Raw genomic sequence first — 24,108 nt, 5'->3', positions numbered from 1 at the left:
TGTGAGCCCAGCGGGACAGACAGGGAAAAATGCTTAAGTAGCTGAATAAATTCATGTAAACCGTTCTGAGTTCTCTTGGGAGAACGGTATAGAAAATTGAATAAATAAAATGGTACCATTTTTGAAGCACTTAGACTTACAAAGTTCCACAGTAACTTACAGAACTTTGCAAGTCTATATACTTTGAAAATGAGCCTCCACACGTCACATGTATTTTGCCATTTCAAATCTTCAGGTTTATTGTAATTCACAATAAGATGTTTAACAGTTTTCTTTGAAAGCTTATATAGTTTCTATTAGACCTAATTTCTACTTATACATTGTTCCACACCTTTGTTGCATGATAAGTGAGGTATATAATAAAGATCCTATTATATTTTACATTTACTGCTAATGTATAATTAAGGAGTAGTTGATCCCTATCACCTAAGAATAATAGTGACGACATGTAATTCTGTAAAATTGCTACTCCTATTCTACTTGTTAACAAATACATATGTACAATATTTTCTGGCAGTCTTATACTTATTTTACAAAAGCTCTGCATTCAGGAGAGCCTTTTGTAAAATATCAGGGATATAGGAGCACACCATTTCTCAGATAAAGCCCCTATGCAGAATGGGAATATCTACCAAAGGTAGCTACTGTGACACTTTAGAAGAGGAGATATGATAATAGTGAAATATGGTATCCAAGCTCTAATTCTTCATCATCTTCCAAGTATATTTATCAGAAATGGGCATATTCAAAACTGACCTCAAAATCTGCATTAATACCTGTGCAACAAGCAGAGCTTCCTTAAGTTGACCTCTAGAGGTAAAAAAATTGACAAGCTTCTTCACATCACCAGTAGCTATACAATAGGGAATGACATCATCATTTTCTTCCTGAATCAGCTGGTCTGCTCGTCTAGTGAAGAAAAAATGTTGCTTTTTAATATTACATCAGGTGGGGAGAAGGGGTTAAGAACTATAGAATGTCAAATAATTTTGTAAATTAGACAACACATTTATACAGGTAACCTGAACAATACAAAAGGATTTACTTCAAAATTCAGACATTACTACAGCATATAATTGTTAGGAGTGACTCATTTATATCAATTTCTGTTCATGAAGGTTGAAAGTGCATCTTCACTATGTGGGACATTTATCACAGAGTACGTTTTTGCTAAAGGACACATTTTTTGTAATGGGCTGTGAGGAACTGGGTAAGAATTGTGATGAGTACTTCCTCATTGAGGATGCAGTTCAGCTGCCTGACAGCAGGTGGCGCTAAACTGTAAGAACAGATTGGCAGGGCTCAGGCATTGAGGAATTTAAATATCCTGATGTTGAGTACTTCAGAGGATGCCAGGCTAAGCTGAGTCATATAGTGCCTATGGAGAGGATCAAGGAAGTAGCGTGGCTCAACCTTAAGGTTCCCATGTATGTAAGAAGACCGACATAGGGATAGGGAATATACTTGTTTTATACCTAGTGGGAATCCAGGAAGGGAATGAAAAATGCTGAATTGGCCTAAGCTGGGAGCTAACCTTGAGAAGAGTGATTTATGTTAACTCAGAATAATAAATGATTTTTTTCATTTGAAAACCCTGTGTATGGCTGTGTTTTCTGACAGATCTAAGCCACACCCTCAGTAGCATTATTACCACATAATGTGGCAATGGTGGGATCTGAGCTTCTTCTTCAAATGAGAATTGTGTAAATATAAACAATAAGTTTATGTACCTTCAGGGAACCAGGGCCTCAGCACAGCAGTATGGGGGAGGGAGGTCTACAAAAGGCTAAGGAGATTAGCTCCACCTTAGAGAGTAAGTGGGAAAAAAGAGTTAGCAAGAGCTGGACAAACAGGGTTTTTTTCTGGTAAGGTTTGGAAAAGTATTGCAGTGCAAAAGGTATGGCTGGCATTAAGCCAGAAGATTGGCCAGGAGGGGCCAAAAAAGTGCAGCAGAGTGAGCCACACCAAGCCAGGAGAGTTGGCAATTTGGAAAAAATTATAAAAGTAAGTACAGTGGTGCCTCACACAACGAACTTAATTGGTTCCAGGAGCAAGTTTGTTATGTGAAACGTTCGTTATGTGAAACGCGTTTTCCCATAGGAATACATGTAAAAAAAAATAATTCGTTCTGCAGCATAAAATATGCTAAGATGACATAAAAAAAGATAAATTTTTGGTTATTATTTTTATTTAGATACATCTAAAAACATAATTGTTTTTTAAAACAACACACATTTTTTAAATTTAAAGACAGACTAAGTAGAGTCTAATTTTACAGTGAGAGAGGGCAGAGTCTCAGCGGCAAAAACTGGGACTTAACTGTTCATTTTTTTTTTTTTCTACCGTGTTTCCCCAATGATAAGGCAGGGCCATCAAATAAGACAGCCCCCCCTTTTTAGAAAAAAATGTAAAATAAGGCACCCCCCCGCAAATAAGCCACCCACCGATACCTGCGCTTACCCGAATCGGGTGGTACGGTGGGTGACTCCGTGTGGTCCTTGGCACCCCCGACACGATCGGGGCAAGAGGGAGCTCAAGCCCTCTTGCCCCCCCGACTCCCCGACACGATCGGGGCAAGAGGGAGCCCAAGCCCTCTTGCCCCCCGACTCCCCGACACGATCGGGGCAAGAGGGAGCCCAAGCCCTCTTGCCCCCCCGACTCCCCGACACGATCGGGGCAAGAGGGAGCCCAAGCCCTCTTGCCCCCCGACTCCCCGACACGATCGGGGCAAGAGGGAGCCCAAGCCCTCTTGCCCCCCCGACTCCCCGACACGATCGGGGCAAGAGGGAGCCCAAGCCCTCTTGCCCCCGCCGATTCCCCAACTCCCCGACAATATCGGGCCAGGAGGGAGCCCAAGTCCTCCTGGCCACGGCGACCCCCTAAACCCACCCTGCACTACATTACGGGCAGGAGGGATCCCAGGCCCTCCTGCCCTCGACGCAAACCCCCCCTCCCCCCAACGACCGCCCCCCCCCCAAGAACCTCTGACCGCCCCCCCAGCCGACCCGCGACCCCCCTGGCCGACCCCCACGACACCCCCAACCCCCTTCCCCGTACCTTTCTGTAGTTGGCCGGACAGACGGGAGCCAAACCCGCCTGTCCGGCAGGCAGCCAACGACGGAATGAGGCCGGATTGGCCCATCCGTCCCAAAGCTCCGCCTACTGGTGGGGCCTAAGGCGCCTGGGCCAATCAGAATAGGCCCGGGAGCCTTAGGTCCCTCCTGGGGGCAGGGCCTGAGGCACATGGTCGGGTTGGGCCCATGTGCCTCAGGCCCCGCCCCCAGGAGGGACCTAAGGCTCCCGGGCCTATTCTGATTGGCCCAGGCGCCTTAGGCCCCACCAGTAGGCGGAGCTTTGGGACGGATGGGCCAATCCGGCCTCATTCCGTCGTTGGCTGCCTGCCGGACAGGCGGGTTTGGCTCCCGTCTGTCCGGCCAACTACAGAAAGGTACGGGGAAGGGGGTTGGGGGTGACGTGGGGGTCGGCCAGGGGAGTCGCGGATCGGCTGGGGGGCGGTCGGAGGTTCTTGGGGGGGGGCGGTCGTTGGGGGGAGGGGGAGTTTGCGTCGAGGGCAGGAGGGCCTGGGATCCCTCCTGCCCGTAATGTAGTGCAGGGTGGGGTTAGGGGGTCGCCGTGGCCAGGAGGACTTGGGCTCCCTCCTGGCCCGATCGTGTCGGGGAGTCGGGGGGGGCAAGAGGGCTTGGGCTCCCTCTTGCCCCGATCGTGTCGGGGAGTCGGGGGGGCAAGAGGGCTTGAGCTCCCTCGTGCCCCGATCGTGTCGGGGAGTCGGGGGGGCAAGAGGGCTTGGGCTCCCTCTTGCCCCGATCGTGTTGGGGAGTCGGGGGGGCAAGAGGGCTTGAGCTCCCTCTTGCCCCGATCGTGTCGGGGAGTCGGGGGGGCAAGAGGGCTTGGGCTCCCTCTTGCCCCGATCGTGTCGGGGAGTCGGGGGGGCAAGAGGGCTTGAGCTCCCTCTTGCCCCGATCGTGTCGGGGAGTCGTGGGGGCAAGAGGGCTTGGGCTCCCTCTTGCCCCGATCGTGTCGGGGAGTCGGGGGGGCAAGAGGGCTTGAGCTCCCTCTTGCCCCGATCGTGTCGGGGAGTCGGGGGGGCAAGAGGGCTTGGGCTCCCTCTTGCCCCGATCGTGTCGGGGAGTCGGGGGGGCAAGAGGGCTTGAGCTCCCTCTTGCCCCGATCGTGTCGGGGAGTCGGGGGGGGCAAGAGGGCTTGGGCTCCCTCTTGCCCCGATCGTGTCGGGGAGTCGGGGGGGCAAGAGGGCTTGGGCTCCCTCTTGCCCCGATCGTGTCGGGGAGTCGGGGGGGGGGGCAAGAGGGAGCCAGGCGGAGAGAGGGCAGTTAAGCGCAGTGCCTGCGCGGAAGGATGCAGCTCGGGCGACTTCGTTGTGTGAAACGAAGTTCGTTGTACGAATCAAGACATAAAGTTCGTTGTGCGCAGCGTTCGCTGTGCGAGGCGTCCGTTATGCGAGGCACCACTGTACCTTGAAAACTGTTCCTATTGGAAGAGCAGTGGAACAAAGTGTGTGGTGACTTTAGAGTGAGCTACAAACAGCAGCGTTTTGACAAACTGGAAGGCTTCCTTAAATAGGGTTACCATATTTGTGAAGACAAAAAAAAGAGGCCACCTGATACCACCCTTGCCCCACCCCCACCTTTCACTCATTTCCTTAGTCCTCTTTCCCATCCTCTATATTCTACAGTTCTGCATGTGTCTAGTAGCGCTATAGAAATTATTATTAGTAGTGGTAGTAGTATCAGTCCTAGCTCCATCCCTACTTCTTTTTCCTTCCCTTGCCTTCAAGGCCATTCTTCTATCCCTGTCCCATTATTCCACCCCATCCAGCTTCTCTCCCTTCTTTACCTTTTCTCCTGTACACATTAGGAGAAACTGGGCCTCTTGAAAAGAGGAGACTGAGAGGGGACATGATCAAAACATTCTAAATACTGAAGGGAATAGACTTAGCAGATAAAGACAGATTGTTCACCCTCTCCAAGGTAGGGAGAATGAGAGGGCACTCTCTAAAGTTGAAAGGGGATAGATTCTGTACAAATGTAAGGAAGTTCTTCTTCACCCAGAGAGTGGTGGAAAACTGGAACGCTCTTCCGGAGTCTGTTATAGGGGAAAACACCCTCCAGGGATTCAAGACAAATTTGGACAAGTTCCTGCTAAACTGAAACGTATGCAGGTGAGGCTGGACTCATTTATAGCACTGGTCTTTGACAAGTTAATATACAACGCCAAGAAATATGATCATGTTTCGCCATTGATGACCGATGCCCCTTGGCTCCCAATCAGCCATCGCATATCCTTTAAAGTCATGCTGCTTATATTTAAAACTTTAACTTTTAATGAACCTCAATTCATATCTAAAATGTTAATACCTCATAACACTTTACGTCCACTTCGGTCATCATATCAAAATCTCTTATCTGTCCCTTCCTTAAAAATAGTAGGCATGAGAAGATCAGACTTGTTCTCTGTAATGGGCCCTCAATGGTGGAACTCTCTGCCACAATATATTAAAAACGAAAAGGATCTTACATCTTTTAAAAAATTGCTAAAATCTTATCTATTTAAAGATGCTTTTAACATTTAAATTTACCACAAATTTAAAATGTGCTCTAGTCTCAACCCCCTCCATTTCCTTTTGTATTTTCCTTGTTTGTCTATTTTCTTCTAAGATAAAAATTGTAACTTTTCCTCCTTCCCTCCCCTCTCATGTTTGTATTAAATTATAGGATCTTGTTATTTGGTTTGTTTTTATGTAATTTACATTATTTTTAAAATTTTGTTCATCGCTTAGTAATTCAAATAAGCGATTCATCAAATGCTAATAATAAACTTGAAACTTCTTCCCCTTGGCCCCTTCCTATAGTACTGCATCTCTCTCTCCCTCCCCAAATCCACCATCTTTCTCAATCTCTCCCTCCATCCCAGCATCTGCCTCTCTCTCCCTCTTCAACCTCTATTCCTCAAAATCTCCCCATGGTAGAATATCTCCCTATCCCGTAGCCATGGGTGCTTCACTCTCTCCCCTTCCAACTTCCATCCCCCACAGGTGCTTCTCTGTTTCTCTCTTCTCCTTCCAACCCTCCCCATGTGGATGCTTGTCTTTCTCCTTCCAAACCCCTCCCCCAGTGGAATACACACTAACCTCTGTCTCCACCTCCCGACTCCCTCACGTACCTCCTCCCTGGCTGAGGGAATGGGACAATTCAGCACAGCTGTTTCTGCATGGACAGTTCAGCACAGCCCTTTCAGAGCGATCCTTTCAGCATGGGACAGTTCATCATGGCCCTTTCCACACGGACTGTTTCAGCTCTTAATATTAAGATACCCTCTTAAAGTCAACCTTTTATCCCGGAAGTCTTCCCTCTGGACAACTTTCTGTTCCAATATAAAGGAAAACTTTACAATGCACCCGATTGATCTGTGATGATGCTTCCCTTTTCAAACCTTGAAGTTACCAGATGATGTGAAGGCAAGAGAAGACCACAGGTGGGTGAAGGGAAAGGAATGAAGCACCAATGGGGTGAGGGAGGTTATTGCTTCCTCTCTTTCAAACTTCACAACTTCAGCAAGGTAAGCACTTGCCATTATAACGGCCGCAATGAAACAGCTGCGATTAGAAGGCCATGCTGAATCGGGCTGGCTGAAACGGCCGTGCTGAATTGGCCATGCTGAACTGACTGTGCTGAAACAAATGTGCTGAATTATCCTAGACCCCCTAGCCACTATACTGAATCTTCAGGCAGCCCGACAGTGGCAATGAGGTGAGCCTCCTGCTGTCTGCATGCCCTGGAAGTCATTTCTCTCCAGCGACTTCCTGTTCCCACATAGATGGGACCTGCAGAGCAGCAACTTCTGGGGCATACTGAAGGCAGCAGGCTCACCTTTTGCTGCTTCCGGGCTGCCTGAAGATTCAGTTCAGTGGCCAGAGAGAGGTAGGCGGGAGAATCAGGAGAACTGGCTAAACCCAGACAAACTCCCCCAATCTAAAAAACCTATCTGGACATTCAGACAGTCCTCTAAAACGAGGATGAGTTCAGATTTTCCTTGACATATGATAACCCTTTCCTTAATTGAGCACAGAGTGTGCACCCGAGTGTGATTGTCAGAAGCTGTTCTGAAAAAAAGCTTCCATGTGAGAAGTGAAACTAAGAATTATGGCTAGTGCTGGAGCAGCTAGGAAAAGCTGATCCAGACTAGAGTAGAGTAGGAGCTAGGTGTCCTGAAACAAGGCCAGCTCCTAAATTCACAGTAGACTAGACGGAGTAAGAGACAGAAGTTGCTGCATTGCAAGATGCAATTGGAGCAGTTGGAAATCCTGGAGTGGAGTAGCTGTTTAAGGTCTGTACAAATCTAACTTCAAGAACATTACCCCCAAAATGGAAAGAGGCAATCATTCACACAATAATCAAAGACCACAAAATCAATGTACAAGAAGTTTCAAATTACCGGCCCACAGTGAACATCCCTTTCTTGGCAAAGCTTACCGAGAAAATAGTCTTTCGCCAAATCTCAGACTTCACTGAGAAAACCAAAGTTTTACACCCAAATCAAACTGGATTCCGTCAACACCACTCCACAGAACTTTCACTTATTGGTTTAACCACAAAAATACTCTATCATCTTGATCACCACCAGTCAGTTCTGCTTATCTCCTTAGACCTGTCTTCAGCATTTGACACGATAGATCACATGCTCCTTCTGTCACGTCTTAGCAAAATCGGAATCACAGATCAGGTTATGGACTGGCTTTCTTCCTTCTTTACAGAACGGTCCTCCAAGGTAGTCTTTGATGCAACATTCTCAGACTCTTTCATGATTGAATATGGCATCCCATAGGGTTCAATTTTATCTCCTCTACTTTTTAATATCTTCTTGGCCCCTCTATTAACATTAGGTCAATCTATTGGTTTCATGATGTTCGCTTATGCGGACGATGTCCAACTAATTCATCCAATAGACTTAAATAACCCAAATGAGGTAATAATCATAAATCAAAAATTGGAAAAAATTAAATCTTGGCTTGATTCTAATATGCTGTCCTTGAACATTGAAAAGTCCAAATTAATGATTTTTCCCATCAAAGATGGGCTCCTCTCAAATTTAAATCCCTATCCATTAATGTTGTATCTTCATTAAAATTGTTTGGAGTCACCTTCGACAGCAAATTCAACTATCACCTTCATATCAGTACAGTGGGTCTAGTGCTATTTTTATTGGTTGTGAATGATTAGATCTCTCTCCAAAATGCTAGAACCCTCCTCTCTGAACATCCTTATCTACTCATAAGAACATAAGAGCATAAGAATTGCTGCTGCTGGGTCAGACCAGTGGTCCATCCTGCCCAGCAGTCCACTTACGCGGCGGCCCTCAGGTCAAAGACCAGTGCTCTAAATGAGTCCAGCCTCATCTGCTTACATTTCAGTTTAGCAGGAACTTGTCCAGCTTACTCTTGAAAACCTGGAGGATGTTTTCCCCTACAACAAACTCCGGAAGAGCGTTCCAGTTCTCCACCACTCTCTGGGTGAAGAAGAACTTCCTTACATTTGTACGGAATCTATCCCCTTTCAACTTTAGAGAGTTGTAGGAGTGGTTCCTTCCTCACACCTAAGGTTAGGCCTCTCTGATGTCACAATGCCTGAACCATCTTTTGCAAGAAGAGAAAAGAAGAAATCATCTTTGTTGCCTGCTGCCTGCAAGATGCATTCTGGGTATATTCACCAGAACTATGTGTTTCTCCAGTCAAGGACATCCGACTATACCTGCATGCTCAGCCCGTGTGAACTTGGGGGAGTCATCAGCTTCTATGCTGTTCTTATCTAAGAAGGCGCCTCTTTCTCAAGGCCTGGATTGGTCCTGAGAGATCATCTGACGATAACTAAGGAGAAGGTGTCTAATTACCAGTTTTATGCTTGGATGTGAGGGAGCTCGGACCCATGCATATCTTCTCTACGCACACCTTCTAATAATTAAGACCTGAAAGTTACCTCTTGTGATTAGCTCTCTTCCAGAGAGTGAAGAAACAGGACTTTTTATACAGACCTGGTTTTCATCTCACCTAAGGAACTATTGCTGACAAACTTTTACAGCTCACTTCAGTAAATAACGGACTCTTGCTGACCGGAAGAGATTCTACATCATGCCACGCTGAGGAAAAGGACTGATTCTATCTCCCTGAGGCTTGACCTGAAGGATGGTGAGCAAGGAATCATATTTTCCTTATCAGCTGGGCTAGTTAGATCTCTGATTGGTTTCAGGAAAGGAGATGTTAATTACTCTTGGTGATAAACTGTAATAGATTGCTACTAATCAGGACTTATTTTATAAGGAATTACCTAGTGTGTAAGAATTAGTTATATTTGCTCATTTACTTAGCAAATATTGTGTGATAATTATGTACTGAGTTTCATATATGCATTCAGATATTTTGTTAACAATAATTAGTTATTTACTGCTGGCTTATGAATTATATTTTTATAGCTATAATAAAACTCTTTCGTAAAGCCCTGGTCTCTTTTTTTGTATAAGTTGGCAAAGATTACAGATAAGGTGTTTATGGTTTACCCTAGCAACTAGTACACACGTGATTTGTTTATATAGCAATCATTTGTTATACCCATAAATCTACCTACAGAGTGCCCTCTCGTTCTCCCTATCTTGGAAAGGGTAAACAGTCTGTCTTTATCTACTAAGTCTATTCCCTTCAGTATTTTGAACATTTCAATCAAGTCCCCTCTCAGTCTCCTCTTTTCAAGGGAGAAGAGGCCCAGTTTCTCCAATCTCTCAATGTACTCCCTTGTGATCTCCTGTGTAGACTACTGCAATGCCCTCTACAAAGGCATAACAAAAACAGAAATAAGAAGACTCCAGATAGTATAGAATACTGCAGTAAAAATTATATTTAACATAAAAAAAATACGATCATGTTACTCCCCTTTTACACAAAGCACCCTGGTTACTGGTAGAACATAGAATCACCTATAAAATCCTTTTGCTAACATTCAAAACCCGCAAAATAACCAGCCAGAATTCATTGATAGACTTCTTATTCCATATAACCCCTCTAAGACCCTTCGATCTTCAGCTCAGAATCTTCTTTTTATCCCATCATTAAAGTACAGAAACACAAGGAGGTTGACCATCTTTACAGTGACTGCTCCCTCTCTATGGAATTTTATCCCAGCTTATTTACACGAACAATCAATTCTTAGTTAATTCAAGACAAAGCTGAAGAGATTTTTATTTTTTGATGCCTTTGAGACCTAACTGCCCTTGTAAGGGCAAGCCAATATGATTTTATATTTACTGTTTTCCCCCTATTCATTCTCTTTTACTTTGAATATTGTAGTTCTCACCTTCTTATCTTCTGTTCCTGTTTGTCATGGTTTTAATGTCTTTAAATGTAGTAGTCATCCCTAGAGATACCTTATAATTTTAAGTTTGTATTTTAGCCAATGTATGTTTTTATGACTTTGTATACTGCTTAGAAGTCTGATTAGGCGGTATAAGAAATTTTAAATAAACTTGAAACTTGATGATATACTGGTGGGAGACCAGTCTGTTTATGAAGTGAGAAGTGAAGAAGTGAGACTCTATTATAGGAGTGTGGGACTAGGAGTTGGGAGGAAACCTGGTTAGCTCTGTAGCAATGCCCTGTGAATTCAAAAGACAACCGACTCTGGGAGTAGGGCATGGTTGAGAAACAGAAAAAGGACAAAAAGAGGGCCAGGAAACCGTCACAAGGAGTAACGGACAATAATCACCTGGGGAAGCCAAGAATGCACCAGAAGAAAGATGGAGTCTCCAAAAGGAAGCAAGTAAAATGACCTGCCAAAAGTTAATGGGCTTAGGAAGTTAAGCACCCTGAAAAAAGCAGGAAGCCAGATAAGTGGCTGGGCAGCAAAGGAAATCTATTCCTGGGTTAAAGAGTGAATTGCAGTCCAAGCCCAGAAGAACCAAGAAGGAAAAAGGGAACTGTTATGGACAACAGGAGAGGATAAGTGCCCGTCTCATATGCAACCGAAGAGGTGGAAGGAAGTTCACCACCATGATCTAGAGATGACTGAAGACCTGGATTGGTTATCTGTCATGGGGAAGAGACAGGACCCCCTGAAGATCACCCAGTAGAGGTTCAGAACCCACCTCAGGATCTAGTTGGAGAAGGCCAACAAGAAGCTGGAAGATTAATTGAAACAAGCTGCAGCTTATGTGAGCCAACTACAGGAAGAAAGAAGACCCTCCAAAGACCAATTGATAGAGGTTAAGGACCAGTTTCAAAGTCAAGGTGAAAGAATGAGGGCATGTCGCAGTGCATGGAAGTGGAAAAAGCAGAGCTCAGAAGAACACTTGAATAGAAGACTGAGGAGATAAAGCAAGTCCCTACGGAGGGACCCTGCAGAAGCAGAAATGCAAGCATGGCTTGAAGATCTCCAGGCCTTGGAAATCTTCTTAAGCTACAGAGCTAAGCAGCTAGAGAAGGAGAGAGAGTGGGTGCAGAGCCAGAATGCATGGCTAAGAGCCCAGCTGAAAGCTAAGTCCCAGGAAGTCCTGCGACAGAGAACAGGAGGAGCTGTCTGAAGCAGAAAATAGAGGAGGTTACCCAGCTGCAGGAGCAGGTAATCTGCATGAAATCCTCAACCGAAACACTACAGAAGCAGGAAGGAGGGCTTTTTGCTGAAGTGGAAAAGGCAAAGGAGCTTACTCAGATTGCAGAGGAGCAGTGGGAGAATGCTTTAGTTGAAGTTAGCTGGAACTTCAAGTGGAAAAGCTGCACCGCAGGGAAGTTTAACTTAAAAGAGAGTACCATTTACTTGTGGAGGAGAAAACCAGTTGTACAATAGTGAAGGAAGAAGTCACCTGCAGTAACATTTTGGGAAAGGATGGACTTCACCTTAACTGGGAGTGAACTAGACTGCTGGAACTAACATTTAAAAAGGAGCAGCTTTTAAACTAAAATTAGGGGGGAGGGGGAGCCGACTGTTACCTAGGAGCTCATGGTTCAGTGTGCAGTATCTTTCAAGGATACTATTGAAACAGAACATTTAAGGACTCCCAACAGAGAGGTTTCAACAACAGAGAAAGGAAGCCAGGAGTGTTTTAAGGGGAGAGCAGATTAAGGTGCAAATCACCCCCATCAACTTCTAAGCAACCTGTAGATGCAGGGGGGAAAACACCATTTGAAATGTCTATATACAAATGCCAGAAGATTGAAAAATAAGATGGGAGAGAGAGAGAGTACATAACATTAAATGAAGAGGTAGATATTATACGCATCTGAGAGACCTGATGGAAGGAGGACAATCAGTGAAACACTGTAATCAGGGTACAAATTATATTGCAATTATTGCAAATATATTTGCAAATATTGCAAATTGGAGGGGTGGTTGCACTATATGTTAAAGAAGGAATTGAGTCAAACAGAAAGCACAGTTACTTACCATAACAGGTGTTATCTAGGGACAGCAGGCTTGCTTGAAGATCTTCAAGCTTGCGAGTGGACCGCGCATGCGCGAGTGCCCCTCCCGCCCGACCTAGGGCATGCGTCTCCTCAGCGTGGCCTCAGTTCAGATAGCTAGCAAAGAAGCCAACCCAGGGAGGTGGGTGGGTTGTGTGAATATCTGCCTGCTGTCCCTGGATAACACCTGTTATGGTAAGTAACTGTGCTTTATCCCAGGACAAGCAGGCAGCAAATTTTCTACATGTGGGAGACCTCCAAGCTAACCAGAATGGGATGGTGGAAGAGTTGGCAATTTAGGAGAACAGATTTTGCAAAACTGACTGGCCAAAATGGCCGTCCCGCCTGGAGAAAGCATCCAGACAGTAGTGAGAGGTGAAAGTATGAACTGAGGACCAAGTGGCAGCCTTGCAGATTTCCTCAATTGGAGTCGAGCGGAGGAAAGCAACAGACATCGCCATCACTCTGACCTTGTGGCCCGTGACACGACCCGGCAGGGAGAAACCAGCCTGAGTGTAACAAAAAGAGATACAAGCGGCCAACCAGTTAGAAATGGTCCGCTTAGAAACAGAATGCCCCAAGCGATTAGGATTGAAAGAGGTGAACAGCTGTGGAGCAGTACGATGAGCAGCAGTGCGCTTCAGGTAGAAAGCCAGCGCATTCTTAGAGTCAAGGGAATGCAGAGCCACCTCTCCAGGATGAGACTGGGGCTTTGGAAAAAAAAACAGGAAGAACAATGGAGTGGTTGATGTGAAAATCCGAAACAACTTTAGGCAAGAATTTAGGATGGGTATGGAGAACCACCTTATCATGATGGAAGACAGTGAAAGGCAGGTCCACCACCAAGGCCTGAAGCTCACTGACCCGATGGGCAGAAGTGAGGGCAATAAGAAATTCAACCTTCCAAGTGAGAAACTTCAAATGAGCCTGCGCCAGTGGCTCAAAAGGAGGCTTCACCAAGTGAGCAAGGACCACGTTGAGATCCCAAACCACAGGAGGAGGTTTCAGGGGCGGATGAACGTGAAAAAGGCCCTTCATGAAGTGGGAAACCACAGGATGAACAGAGAGAGGTTTCCCATCAAAGGGCTGATGAAAAGCAGCAATGGCACTAAGGTGGACTCGAATCGATGAGGACTTGAGTCCAGCGCCAGACAAGGACAGTAGATAGTCCAGAACAGACGATAAGGAGGCAGACTGCGGGTCCAGGCGCAGCTGAGCACACCAAGAAGAAAAACGGGTCCACTTTTGATGGTAACACAGGCGAGTGGACTCCTTCCGAGAAGCCTCCAGGACATCTAGCACCGACTGGGAGAACTGGAACGAGGGCATTAAGTCTCGAGGAACCAAGCTGTTAAGTGCAGAGACTGCAGGTTGGGATGAAGTAGAGATCCCCGACTCTGCATAAGCAGAGAAGGAAAAACAGGCAGAAGAAGAGGCTCCCTGGAACTGAGCTGCAGTAGAAGGGAGAACCAGGGCTGTCGGGGCCACCGAGGAGCTATTAGAATCATGGTGGCATGGGTGGACTTGAGCATGACGAGAGTCTTCAGAATCAGAGGGAATGGAGGAAATGCATACAGAAACAGGTTCGTCCAATCCAGAAGGAAGGCATCCGCCTCGAGCCTGTGAGGGGCATAGGCCCTGGAGCAGAAGCGGGGCAACTTGTGAATTGAGGGGGGGACGCGAACAGATCAACATCCGGAGCCCCCAATGAGCAAATACCTGACACAGGGTCGCGGAATGGAGAGACCATTCGTGAGGCTGCAGCAGACGAGTCAACCTGTCTGCCAGGCAATTCTGCAAGCCCTGAATGTAGACTGCTCGAAGGAAATTGTTGCAGCGTATGGCCCAATCCCAGAGCCGCATCGCCTCCTGGCACAGGGATCGAAACCCCATGCCACCCTGTTTGTTTATATAATACATGGCGACCTGGTCGCGAGCATGGAACACCGCCCGAAGCTCCAACAGATTGATGTGACACTGGACCAAAGACCCTGAGTGCGAAGACCGTCCAGATGAGCTCCCCAAGCAAAGGCCGACGAGTCTGTCGTGAGGACCTTCTGCGGGGGAGGAGGATGAAACAGAAAACCTCTGGAATGATTGGAAGAGAGCATCCACAAGCAGAGAGACTGTTTCAACAAAGGAGTCACAACAATGAGTCGAGAGACAGGATACCAATCCTGGCGCCACTGAGAGGCCAGGATCCACTGAGGGATGCGGAGGTGAAGTCTGGCAAAAGGAGTCACGTGAACCGTGGAGGCCATGTGGCCGAGCAGAACCATCATGAGCCGAGTCGGGACCGAAGCCAGGAGGGCCACCCGCTGACACAAGCAGACAATGGTCTCCCGATGAGGCCGAGGCAAGAAAGAGCGGAGGTGAATCATGTTCAGGACCGCTCCGATAAACTCGAGAGACTGGGAAGGACAGAGATGAGACTTGGGAAAGTTCACCTCGAAACCTAGACTCTGAAGGAGCAAGATGGTTTGATTCGTTGCTCGCAGAACCTCCAGGCGAGAAGAAGCTTTGATCAGCCAGTTATCTAGGTAGGGAAACACTTGCAGCCCTCTGAGACATAGGGCCGCTGCTACCACTACCAGGCATTTTGTCAAAACCCTTGGAGAGGCCGCCAGGCTGAAGGGAAGAACACGGTATTTGAGGTGGAGATCTCCCACCCGGAATCCCGGATGGATCGTAATGTGCGTGTAAGCCTCCTTGAGGTCCAACGAGCACAGCCAGTTCCCCTCGTCCATCAGGGGATACAACATAGGAAGGGTGAGCATTCTGAACCGTTCCTTGAAATTTGTTCAGAGCCCAGAGGTCCAGGATTGGACGCAGATCTCCCATTTTCTTGGGTACTAGAAAGTACCGGGAATAAAATCCCATATTCCACTGATCCAGAGGGACCTCCTCGGCTGCCCGAAGGTGAAGGAGGGCCTGAGCTTCCTGCAGAAGAAGGGGTAGTTGAGATCTTGCGGAAGGAAACCCTTTTGGTGGAAGGTCCGGGGGTACGCGACTGAAGTGAAAGGAGTACCCTTCCCGGACAATGGAAAGCACCCAACTGTCGGTGGTAAGACATTCCCACTGAGGATAGAAATGATGGAGATGACCCCCGATGGGAAGGCTCCAGAAGGAAGGGAGCCGGCCGGCTCAGACAGGAATTGTCAAAAAGACGGCCCAGTCTTCACCGGAGCCGGGGGCTGGGCCTTAGCAGGACGCTGCTGCTGTTGTGGCGGTCGCTTCGAAAGCGGCTGAGAGAAAGTAGGAGTATATTTCTGCGGGTACCTCCGCAGAGGAATTTTGTATTGCCGAGCCAGGGGAGTCTTCGGCGAAAGACCGTTCCTGTTCTGAGAGACGATTGGTGGCCGCCTCAATGGAGTCATCAAAGAGCTCATGCCCCACACAAGGGAGATTGGCCAGATGATCCTGGAGGTTGGGGTCCATATCCACAATCCTGAGCCAGGCGAGGCGACTCATAGCGATCGCAAAAGCCATAACTCTCGAGGACAACTCGAAAGCATTGTAAATCGCTTGAAACATATAGAGGCGGAGCTGGGAGAGCGTTTCCTCGAGAAGACGGAACTCCTGACGCTGGGAAGCCGGCACGTCTGTCTGGAATGAGTGGAGGTTGTCCACACAGAACCTGAGATAAGACGTGAAGGTAAAATTATAGTTGAGGACAAGGTTCGCCATCATTGAATTTTGATATAGACGGCGACCAACTTGTCCATCGTACGACCCTCCCGGCCCGGAGGGACCGCGGCGTACACCTTGGAAGGGTTGGACTTTTTCAAGGCAGACTCCACCACCAAGGATTGGTGGGAAAGCTGAAAATTTTCAAAGCCCTTGACCGGGATCGTCTGGTAACAGGACTCCATCTTGGAGGGAATGGCAGTGACGGCATAAGGCGTCTCCAGTTTCCGGAGAAATGTCTGCCGGAGAACCTGATGCAGCGGCAAGTGAAGTGACTCACGGGGTGGATGAGAAACACCCATCTCTGCCAGGTATTCCTGGGTATGACAGGACTCAGACTAGAGATCCAGTTGCAGGGCCCTACCCATATCAGAAATGAAACGAGTAAAGGAAGAATTTCTAGAAGAAGACTCGTCCCCGGAGGCAACCCAGAGTGAGATCTGGGGGCAGCAGAGAAAGAGGGGGAGACTTCCCTCAAACAACACGTCGGGGCCTCGGAGTCTCGGGTACGAGAAATCAAGGAGGCTCGACTGAACTGCCTTGGGGGTGTCGAAGAACAGCCCCGTGGAAGGTGGATCGGGGAGGACCCCGGCGTCCGAGGCACCAGCTTGCAGGGCCTCAGTGAAGACGGGGCAAACGAAAACTCTCCCACAGGCCTCGAGCAAGACCTGTAGGAGGTGGTCATCTGCCTCGTCGGGGAAAACGAACCAATTTCCAACTCCAAGGCTAGCACAAGCCCCGCGGCCCACATGGTCGGGAACCTGCCCCGAGGTGGCGGAGAAGACCGGAGCTTTATAGAAGGGGCAAGCCTCGACAAAGTAGGGGGCGAAAACCGAGCCCCCTTCCGGGACCCCCGAAAAGCCACTGGCCACGACTCCGGGGACGAAGAATTGCTCAAGGGCAGTCTGTGAGTCTTGCGGGCATGGCCACGAGGTACCACGGAAGAATGCCCCGGCTGGTCAGACCGGGACTGGGTCGAGACCGGGACCAGTTGAGTCGAGGTCGGGACCAGCTGGCTCACAACCGAGGAAATCTGCGTAGTAAGGATAGCCTTAAGCATGTCCTCGAACATAGGCACCGAGACCAAAGGATGTTGGGTTGGAGGTGCAGCAATGCGCTTCTTCGGGGGCGACCTCGAGGAAGAGTATTTCCTACCAAACCATCTGCTCCTGGATGACTGTCGGCTTTCCCCCATATCTTAGTTTAAAAGCTGCTCTATCTCCTTTTTAAATGTTAACGCCAGCAGCCTGTTCCATCCCAGTTAAGGTGGAGTCCATCCTTTCAGAATAGGCTCCCCCTTGCCCAGAAGGTTGCCCATTTCCTAACAAATCTAAATCCCTCATCCCTGCACCATCGTCTCAACCACACATTAAAACTTTGGAGCTCTGCCTGCCTTTTGGGTCCTGCACGAAAAAGAGGAAGAAATGCCGTTCACAAGGAAGGGGGTGAAGGAGGAAAGAAAGAGAGGAGAGATGCTGGAAAGAGAAAAGGAAAGTAACACGGACACAAGAAGAGATGATGGGCAAGCAGGAAGTAGGGCTCAATGGGGTGACAATGGATAGAATGGATAAAGAAGAAAGAGGAAAGATGGATGGTAGATATAGTAAAGAAATGTCAAAAGCAAAAATTGTTTCCTCTTTGTGTTATTCTGGAGACATCAGGATACATTCTAATTTTTTGATTCAGAAATGTAACATCTTTATACTTAAAAAAAAACATTTTTAATAACCAATCTCTTCTAAATCAAGTGCTAATTGAACAGAGTGTAGCCACACTAATTTGTTCAAGTATATTTGTCAAGTCCAGTAAATCTAATTGTGGTTCTTGCTGGTCTTTTGGAGTCTTCTTCTTTCCCAAGGAAATATAATAAATTTTGGAAATAGGTGGAAAAGAATTTTGTGAGACCTCCAAAATCTCCAGAAGATATCAGTCTAATGCTGAGATTGTAGATAGTTTAGGAAAATTAATCAATCTTAAATTCTGTTTTCTTGTTATAGTTTCCAACACTTACATTACATTACATTAGTGATTTCTATTCCGCCAATACCTTGCGGTTCAAGGCGGATTACAAAAGAAGTTATCTGGTCATTTCCAGAGGAATTAAAGAGTAGAGCGAGTTGCTTCAGAGAATTAGAATGAGTCTTGCGGTGTTAGTTTGTCTTCAAGGATGTCTTGAATAGGATAGTTTTTATTTCTTTTCTAAACGATTTGTAGTCTGGAGTTGTTATCAGTAAACTGGAAAGTTGGTAGTTTAGTTTTGCTGCTTGTGTGGCTAGAAGGCAATCGTACAGTTTTTTTCCATTGACGCCTCTGATTGGGGGATGAGTGAACAGTTTGTGAGTTCTCCTGTGTCTGGCTAAGGTAGTTTGGATTAGGTGGTTGTTTAGATAGGCTGGGCTATCTCCGTTTATGGTTTTAAATAGTAGGCAGTAGAATTTGAATTGTACTCTTGCTTGTATTGGGAGCCAGTGTGAATCTAGGTATGCCGCTGTGATGTGGTCGTGTTTCCTCAGTGAATAGATAAATCTTAGCGCTGTTTTGAACTGTTTGTAGTTGTTTTATCATGGTTGTGGGGCAGGGGAGATAGAGTATGTTGCAGTAGTCTAGAACAGTGTTCTTCAACCACCGGTCCATGGACCAGTGCCGGTCCACAGAAATTTCCTGCCGGTCCACGGGGCCAGCACATGCATCAGGCCCAAAACAGTGTTCTTCAACTGCCGGTCCACAGTGCGATCGATGCGGCGTTATCTTCAAGCCAGCACCCTCTTCCTAACTGATTCAGTGCACAAAGCCACGGGCAGTGGATCCTACGGGCATCCTGCGCTTGAACCGGAAGCCTTTTCTCTGATGTTGCAACATCAGAGGGAAGGCTTCCAGATGAGGCACAGGATGTGCAAGGTGCAATTAGTACTATTATGGGGGCGGGGTCTGGGGTGGAGATTGGGTAGAGATGGGTAGGGTCTGGCCCATGACTTAACTCCGTGTTCTTCAACCGCTGGTCCACGGACCGATGCCGGTCCACAGAATAATTATTTTATTTCTGCCGGTCCATAGGTGTAAAAAGGTTGAAAAACACTGGTCTAGAAGACCTAGGACTAGGGACTGGACCAAGAGCTGGAATTATGTTCTGTCGAAGAATTTTCGAACTTGCCTTAAGTTTCTCTTGACCGTGAAAAATTAATATTCCCATTTTCCTTTATTAGGAGCTGATTTTGTGCTCCCAAAACCTAAAGCTTTATTTTCTAGTTTGTCCACTCTCTATTATAGCTTTAATGTCTCAGATAGTACCCCAGAACAATTAGTTCCCAGGGACAATTGTAAATTAGAAATAGTTTCCCAAATTGAGTTTAAATCAATAACCGGTGGTTTAAGCAATGGAGTTAAGGAACACTTAAATTCTGTATCTTTGAGTTTTACAGTACCTGAGGAAAAATTTTCCAGCGGTGACTTGTGCACCTCTCCTACCATTTCCAAGGTTCCCCGTGGTAGCAACAATATCACTGAAGCAACTGAAACTTTCCTCACTGCCAGTTCTTCCTCACTCTCCGTGTCTTGCAACACAGTCCGAAGGAGTGGCTGAGCAGACATTCTACGCTCCTCCGGCGATAAGCTGGGCTCCTCGAAAGAAGTGTGAGGACCCTCCAACACGCCTCCACTTTGCACCGAGGTCATCTCCATCGGCTTTCCTTTGGGCCCCCATGCGATGAACGTGTCCATCGGGCCAGATAAATTTGTTTGCATCTAGGGTTCTGAAGGGAATATCCAGGTCTTGGATTTCCTTTTGACCATATCAAGTATAGAAAGGCATGATAGCGTTCAGCTGAACGCATTCAGGCCGCCATCTTTGTTAATCTCCTACCCCGGAAAATCCCATAGAGAGCCAGTGGTGATACTCTACGAGCTCCATAATCTGGTATCATGGAAAATAGGCCATGCTGGTTAACCAAATATGCCAGTATCTCAGAGTTTTCTGCTTCATGCTCCAGTGGTACAAGGAACAACTGGAGGGAACAAAGCAGCATACTCATGTTTAAGCATACGAACATGGCCAATAATTTTATGATTTGTTTTAATTGCACTATTTTTTTATACAAGCATCTAAGGGCTCCTTTTATCAAGGTGCACTACGGGGGTTAGCGCGTCGGACATTTCATCACACACTAACCCCCGCGGCACACCAAAAAACTAATGCCTCGTCAATGGAGGCGTTAGCGACTAGCGCGGCAGGCAGTTGAATGTGTGGTATTCCGTGCGTTAACCTCCTACCGCAGCTTGATAAAAGGAGCCTTAAGTATTGCAGTTTACATTATACATCTGTTTGTGAGTGTTACCTCTGCATTAATTTCTTCCAGTATTTCATCGAAACACCTGGTGCAACTGATAATGCCTTGTCCCACTAAAACAGAAAAAATGGATTGACATATGAATATTCTCCTAAACTATATAACATTAAGGCTCTTACAAAGAATTGTTAACAGGATAATAATTTTATGGTCACATACCGGTACTTGGATGCTATCCGTTTTTTCTAATTTACTGTAGCAAGCATGCTCTAATAAACAGAACTTTTGTTTATTACTGACAGTCACCATATTAGTCATAAAGAGGGCCTTTTTAAAAAAGGATGTTTAAGTCCAACTTAGACATTTTGCGTTAAATGTCCTTTTTCAAATTTGATGTCCAAATATTTTTTTTCAAAAATTGCCTATTGGGATGTCTTGGCCACCAAAACAGCTAAAGATTTATTTGCCTCCAGGCTAGAAACATCCAAATCAGCACCATTTAGATGTGGGAGGGGGCCACCATTCTAATGCTGAATTCTGCACTGTCAGCCCCTGAAAGAATTAAACTCCTCTTTCCAAAGCACCTTCTACAATTAATGTTGAATACAAACAGTGTTTGTGGTAGGGGTGCACATAGATCCAGATCAGCATAACATCATGCCCAAAAGACCCACCAAGAGCTCCTGTTTTCGTAGTGTCTCTAGTAAGCTAAACACAGATCCTACTTCTTGAGCAATGAACAAAAATGTCCACTGGGCCTGAAGGTAATGCTAACAGCTGAGTGAACCGAGCTTTAAATTTACTCTTACACTTGTCCATCTCAAAGAAACGACAAAAGAACGCAATACTGACTGGAGGCATGTTAGCATGTGTTTTGTCATGCTGGAATTCTCTCCTTGAAAGTAGTTTTAACAAAAAAATATGGCATACATTGAGGGGGAGAGTGGATAAAGCTACAGCCTCAGCACCCTGAGGTTGTGGGTTCAAACCCATGCTGCTCCTTGTGACTCTGGGCAAGTCACTTAATTCCCCCATTGCCCCAGGTACATTAGAGAGATTGTGAGCATACCGGGACAGACAGGGAAAAATACTTAAGTACCTGAATAAATTCATGTAAACCGTTCTGAGCTCCCCTGGGAGAACAGTATATAAAATTGAATAAATAAATAAATGTGAGTTCCACCATCAGGTAACGGCCTAATATACTCTGGCAGGGAGCACAAATTTATCTCTCTGCTTACATCTGCTACATCACTTTTTGTTCCCTGTCACTATACAGTATATCTATGGATGCAAAATGGGAGTTTTGAGCTCTTGGCTAAACCTGTGCCAATTATTCTCACTCATGCTGACTGATGGCACAACAAAGAACCTTTAAGATGTATTTTCTTTTGTTTTTGTTCCTTCTTCAAATTAGGCATCTTACCTCTCCAAGTTCCACCATAAGTTCACAGTATCTTTGGATCTGTCCCAGTCTCAAATGTATCTCAGCTGCCTCTTTCAACCTTTCTTCCTTGCTAGGTGCACCAATGCCGCCACCAAATTTGGACATTTTAACAGTTGTAAGTTCTTGTGCTTTACTCTAAGAGAGAAAACAACAAATTACATTAACATCTTCTTGTAGAAGCATTTAAGAATTACAATACATGGTGCCAGGTCATTAGACACAATTTTTTTCTCATTTTGCCTCATGGCATGTATGATGTTTTAGATTCACTTGTTCTTAGAAAACCAGAACCGTGAATTCCATAGCCACAAATGGCTCAGCCCATCCATTATAACCTGCATCTATCTGATATACTGTATTTTTCACTCCATAAGATGTACTTTTTCCACCCCCAAAAAGGGGGTGGAAAAGTGGGTGTGTCTTATGGAGGAAATACACCTCCCCCAGCCCCTTTTTTAACTGGCAGTGGTCCAGCGCGGTCTCCTACTGGACGGCAGCCTTTCTTGCTGTAGAGCGGCGCATAAGGCAGAAGCGTGGTCTTTGCGCTTCCTGCCTGGTCCTGCGCCACTCTGTGATTGGCTGCCATCAGTTCTTGTGAATTGTGAGAACTGACGGCAGCCAATCACGGAGCGGCGCGGGACCAGGCAGGAAGTGTAGCGAGAAAGGCAGCCATCCAGCAGGAGACCGTACTGGACCACCGCCAGTTAAAAAAAGGTACTGGGGGGATGCGGGCTGCAGACATCTCAGCACCAGACGCACCTACTTGTAGAGGAGGAAAAACCAAGAAAAAAATTCTGAACCAAATTTTTATTTTTTTTATCATAAATTATAAATAAAATATTATAATAGATGATACTCTTAAATAAAAACAACGTAATAAAGAGAAGGGAAAAGGTTTATAATTAAACAATAATTGATAAAATCATAACAACATATATGTCATATAAATTCATAAGAAAAATAATTACAGATATATGATATGTAAAATCATAATATAGATAATATAAGATATGTTTTATATAAAATACATTAATAGAAATATCAAGTGTATTGTTAAAATAATTGTATGAAAATCTATGACACTTGTTGTTATATGAAAAAACCAATAAAAATAATAAATCTGGTTTCTCCTCCTTTACACGTAGGTTCATCTTATAGTCAGGTGCGTCTTATAGACCGACAAATATGTATACTAAAAGCCAAATTAGATTGGGCTGAATTTTTGTTTCCCCTTTTCTATAATGTTGTTAAACATCAGTTTCTGACTGTGGACATACTGTAAATATACACAGATTTGATTCAGTCAATATAAAAAAAAATATTGTTGTTCACCTTTTCTTTCCATGCCACCAATAAAAATCTTTTGATAAAACGGACACCATAAAACACAGTCCTGTCTTCATCTGGTTTGACTTATCCGGTTAAGAGCTAAATGTCACACTTATCAGGATAAATATTATCTGGCTGTGTATAACTGGCGCCTGAACATGACCTTGCACTGAATATCCTAGGATACTGCCAGTGGTGGCCAAAAATCCACTGACTGCTGCTGGCTGAATATGGAGCCCTGTGTTTTTGTCTCCTTCAGCCAGCTGGGTTGCTTATATCACCACATGTCCAGACTGGTCTAGCAATGAGTAGTTAAGCTCTGGAACTCACTGCCTGAGGATTTGGTAACAGTGGTTAGCATATCTGGGTTTAAAAAAGGTTTGGGCAAGTTCCAAGTTTGGGCTTCTGTTAACTATTAATAGGGCTATTGAAGTATCTAAAAAAATGATTATTATTCTTTTATAGCATTCATATCCTATCTTAACAAATTCAACAGTGCGCCAAAGAGGCTTACTACAAAAGTTAATAATAACTTCTGTAAAACACATAGAAACATGATGGCAGATAAAGGCCAAATGGCCCATCTAGTCTGCCCATCCGCAGTAACCATTATCTCTTTCTCTCTCTGCACTAGACACTAAAGTGAAGGGATTCCCTCATGGTTCTTCTGTGATTATACACATACTTGCATACCATACTGCCATGCAAAGTAATCTAACTATATCTTATATACACTTATGAAATAAAGGTTTTTGGGAAATTAAACAATTTGTATAACTTGCTACGCTAATATTTTATGTTTCTGTGTTTTCATAAACTGTTTGCCTTTCAGATTTTGAGTTTAAGCTTATAGAGCAGGAAAGTCAGCAATTTAAGGTGGCAATATG

The 24,108-nt window shown here is 45.7% G+C and overlaps 1 protein-coding gene across 3 annotated transcripts in view; it reads right to left on the bottom strand.

Moving 5' to 3' along the window:
- WDR17 (WD repeat domain 17) overlaps window positions 1-24,108 on the bottom strand; it is a 265,042-nt gene that overhangs the window by 67,173 nt on the left and 173,761 nt on the right. For all 3 annotated transcript variants that reach the window (XR_004539282.1, XM_033942775.1, XM_033942784.1), the window contains 3 exons: window positions 21,872-22,027; window positions 20,494-20,558; window positions 777-909 (listed from right to left, as the gene is read on the bottom strand). Coding sequence is in view for 2 of the 3 variants with exons in the window: in XM_033942775.1 (XP_033798666.1) it covers window positions 777-909; window positions 20,494-20,558; window positions 21,872-22,027 (354 nt within the window). In the remaining variant the exon portion in view is untranslated. The remainder of the gene's footprint in view (window positions 1-776; window positions 910-20,493; window positions 20,559-21,871; window positions 22,028-24,108) is intronic.

This window comes from Geotrypetes seraphini, chromosome 1 (assembly GCF_902459505.1).
Source record: "Geotrypetes seraphini chromosome 1, aGeoSer1.1, whole genome shotgun sequence".
Lineage (NCBI taxonomy): Eukaryota > Metazoa > Chordata > Amphibia > Gymnophiona > Dermophiidae > Geotrypetes > Geotrypetes seraphini.
The sequence above is the reverse complement of the archived record's forward strand: the minus strand, read 5'-3'. Positions and strand labels throughout refer to the sequence as shown.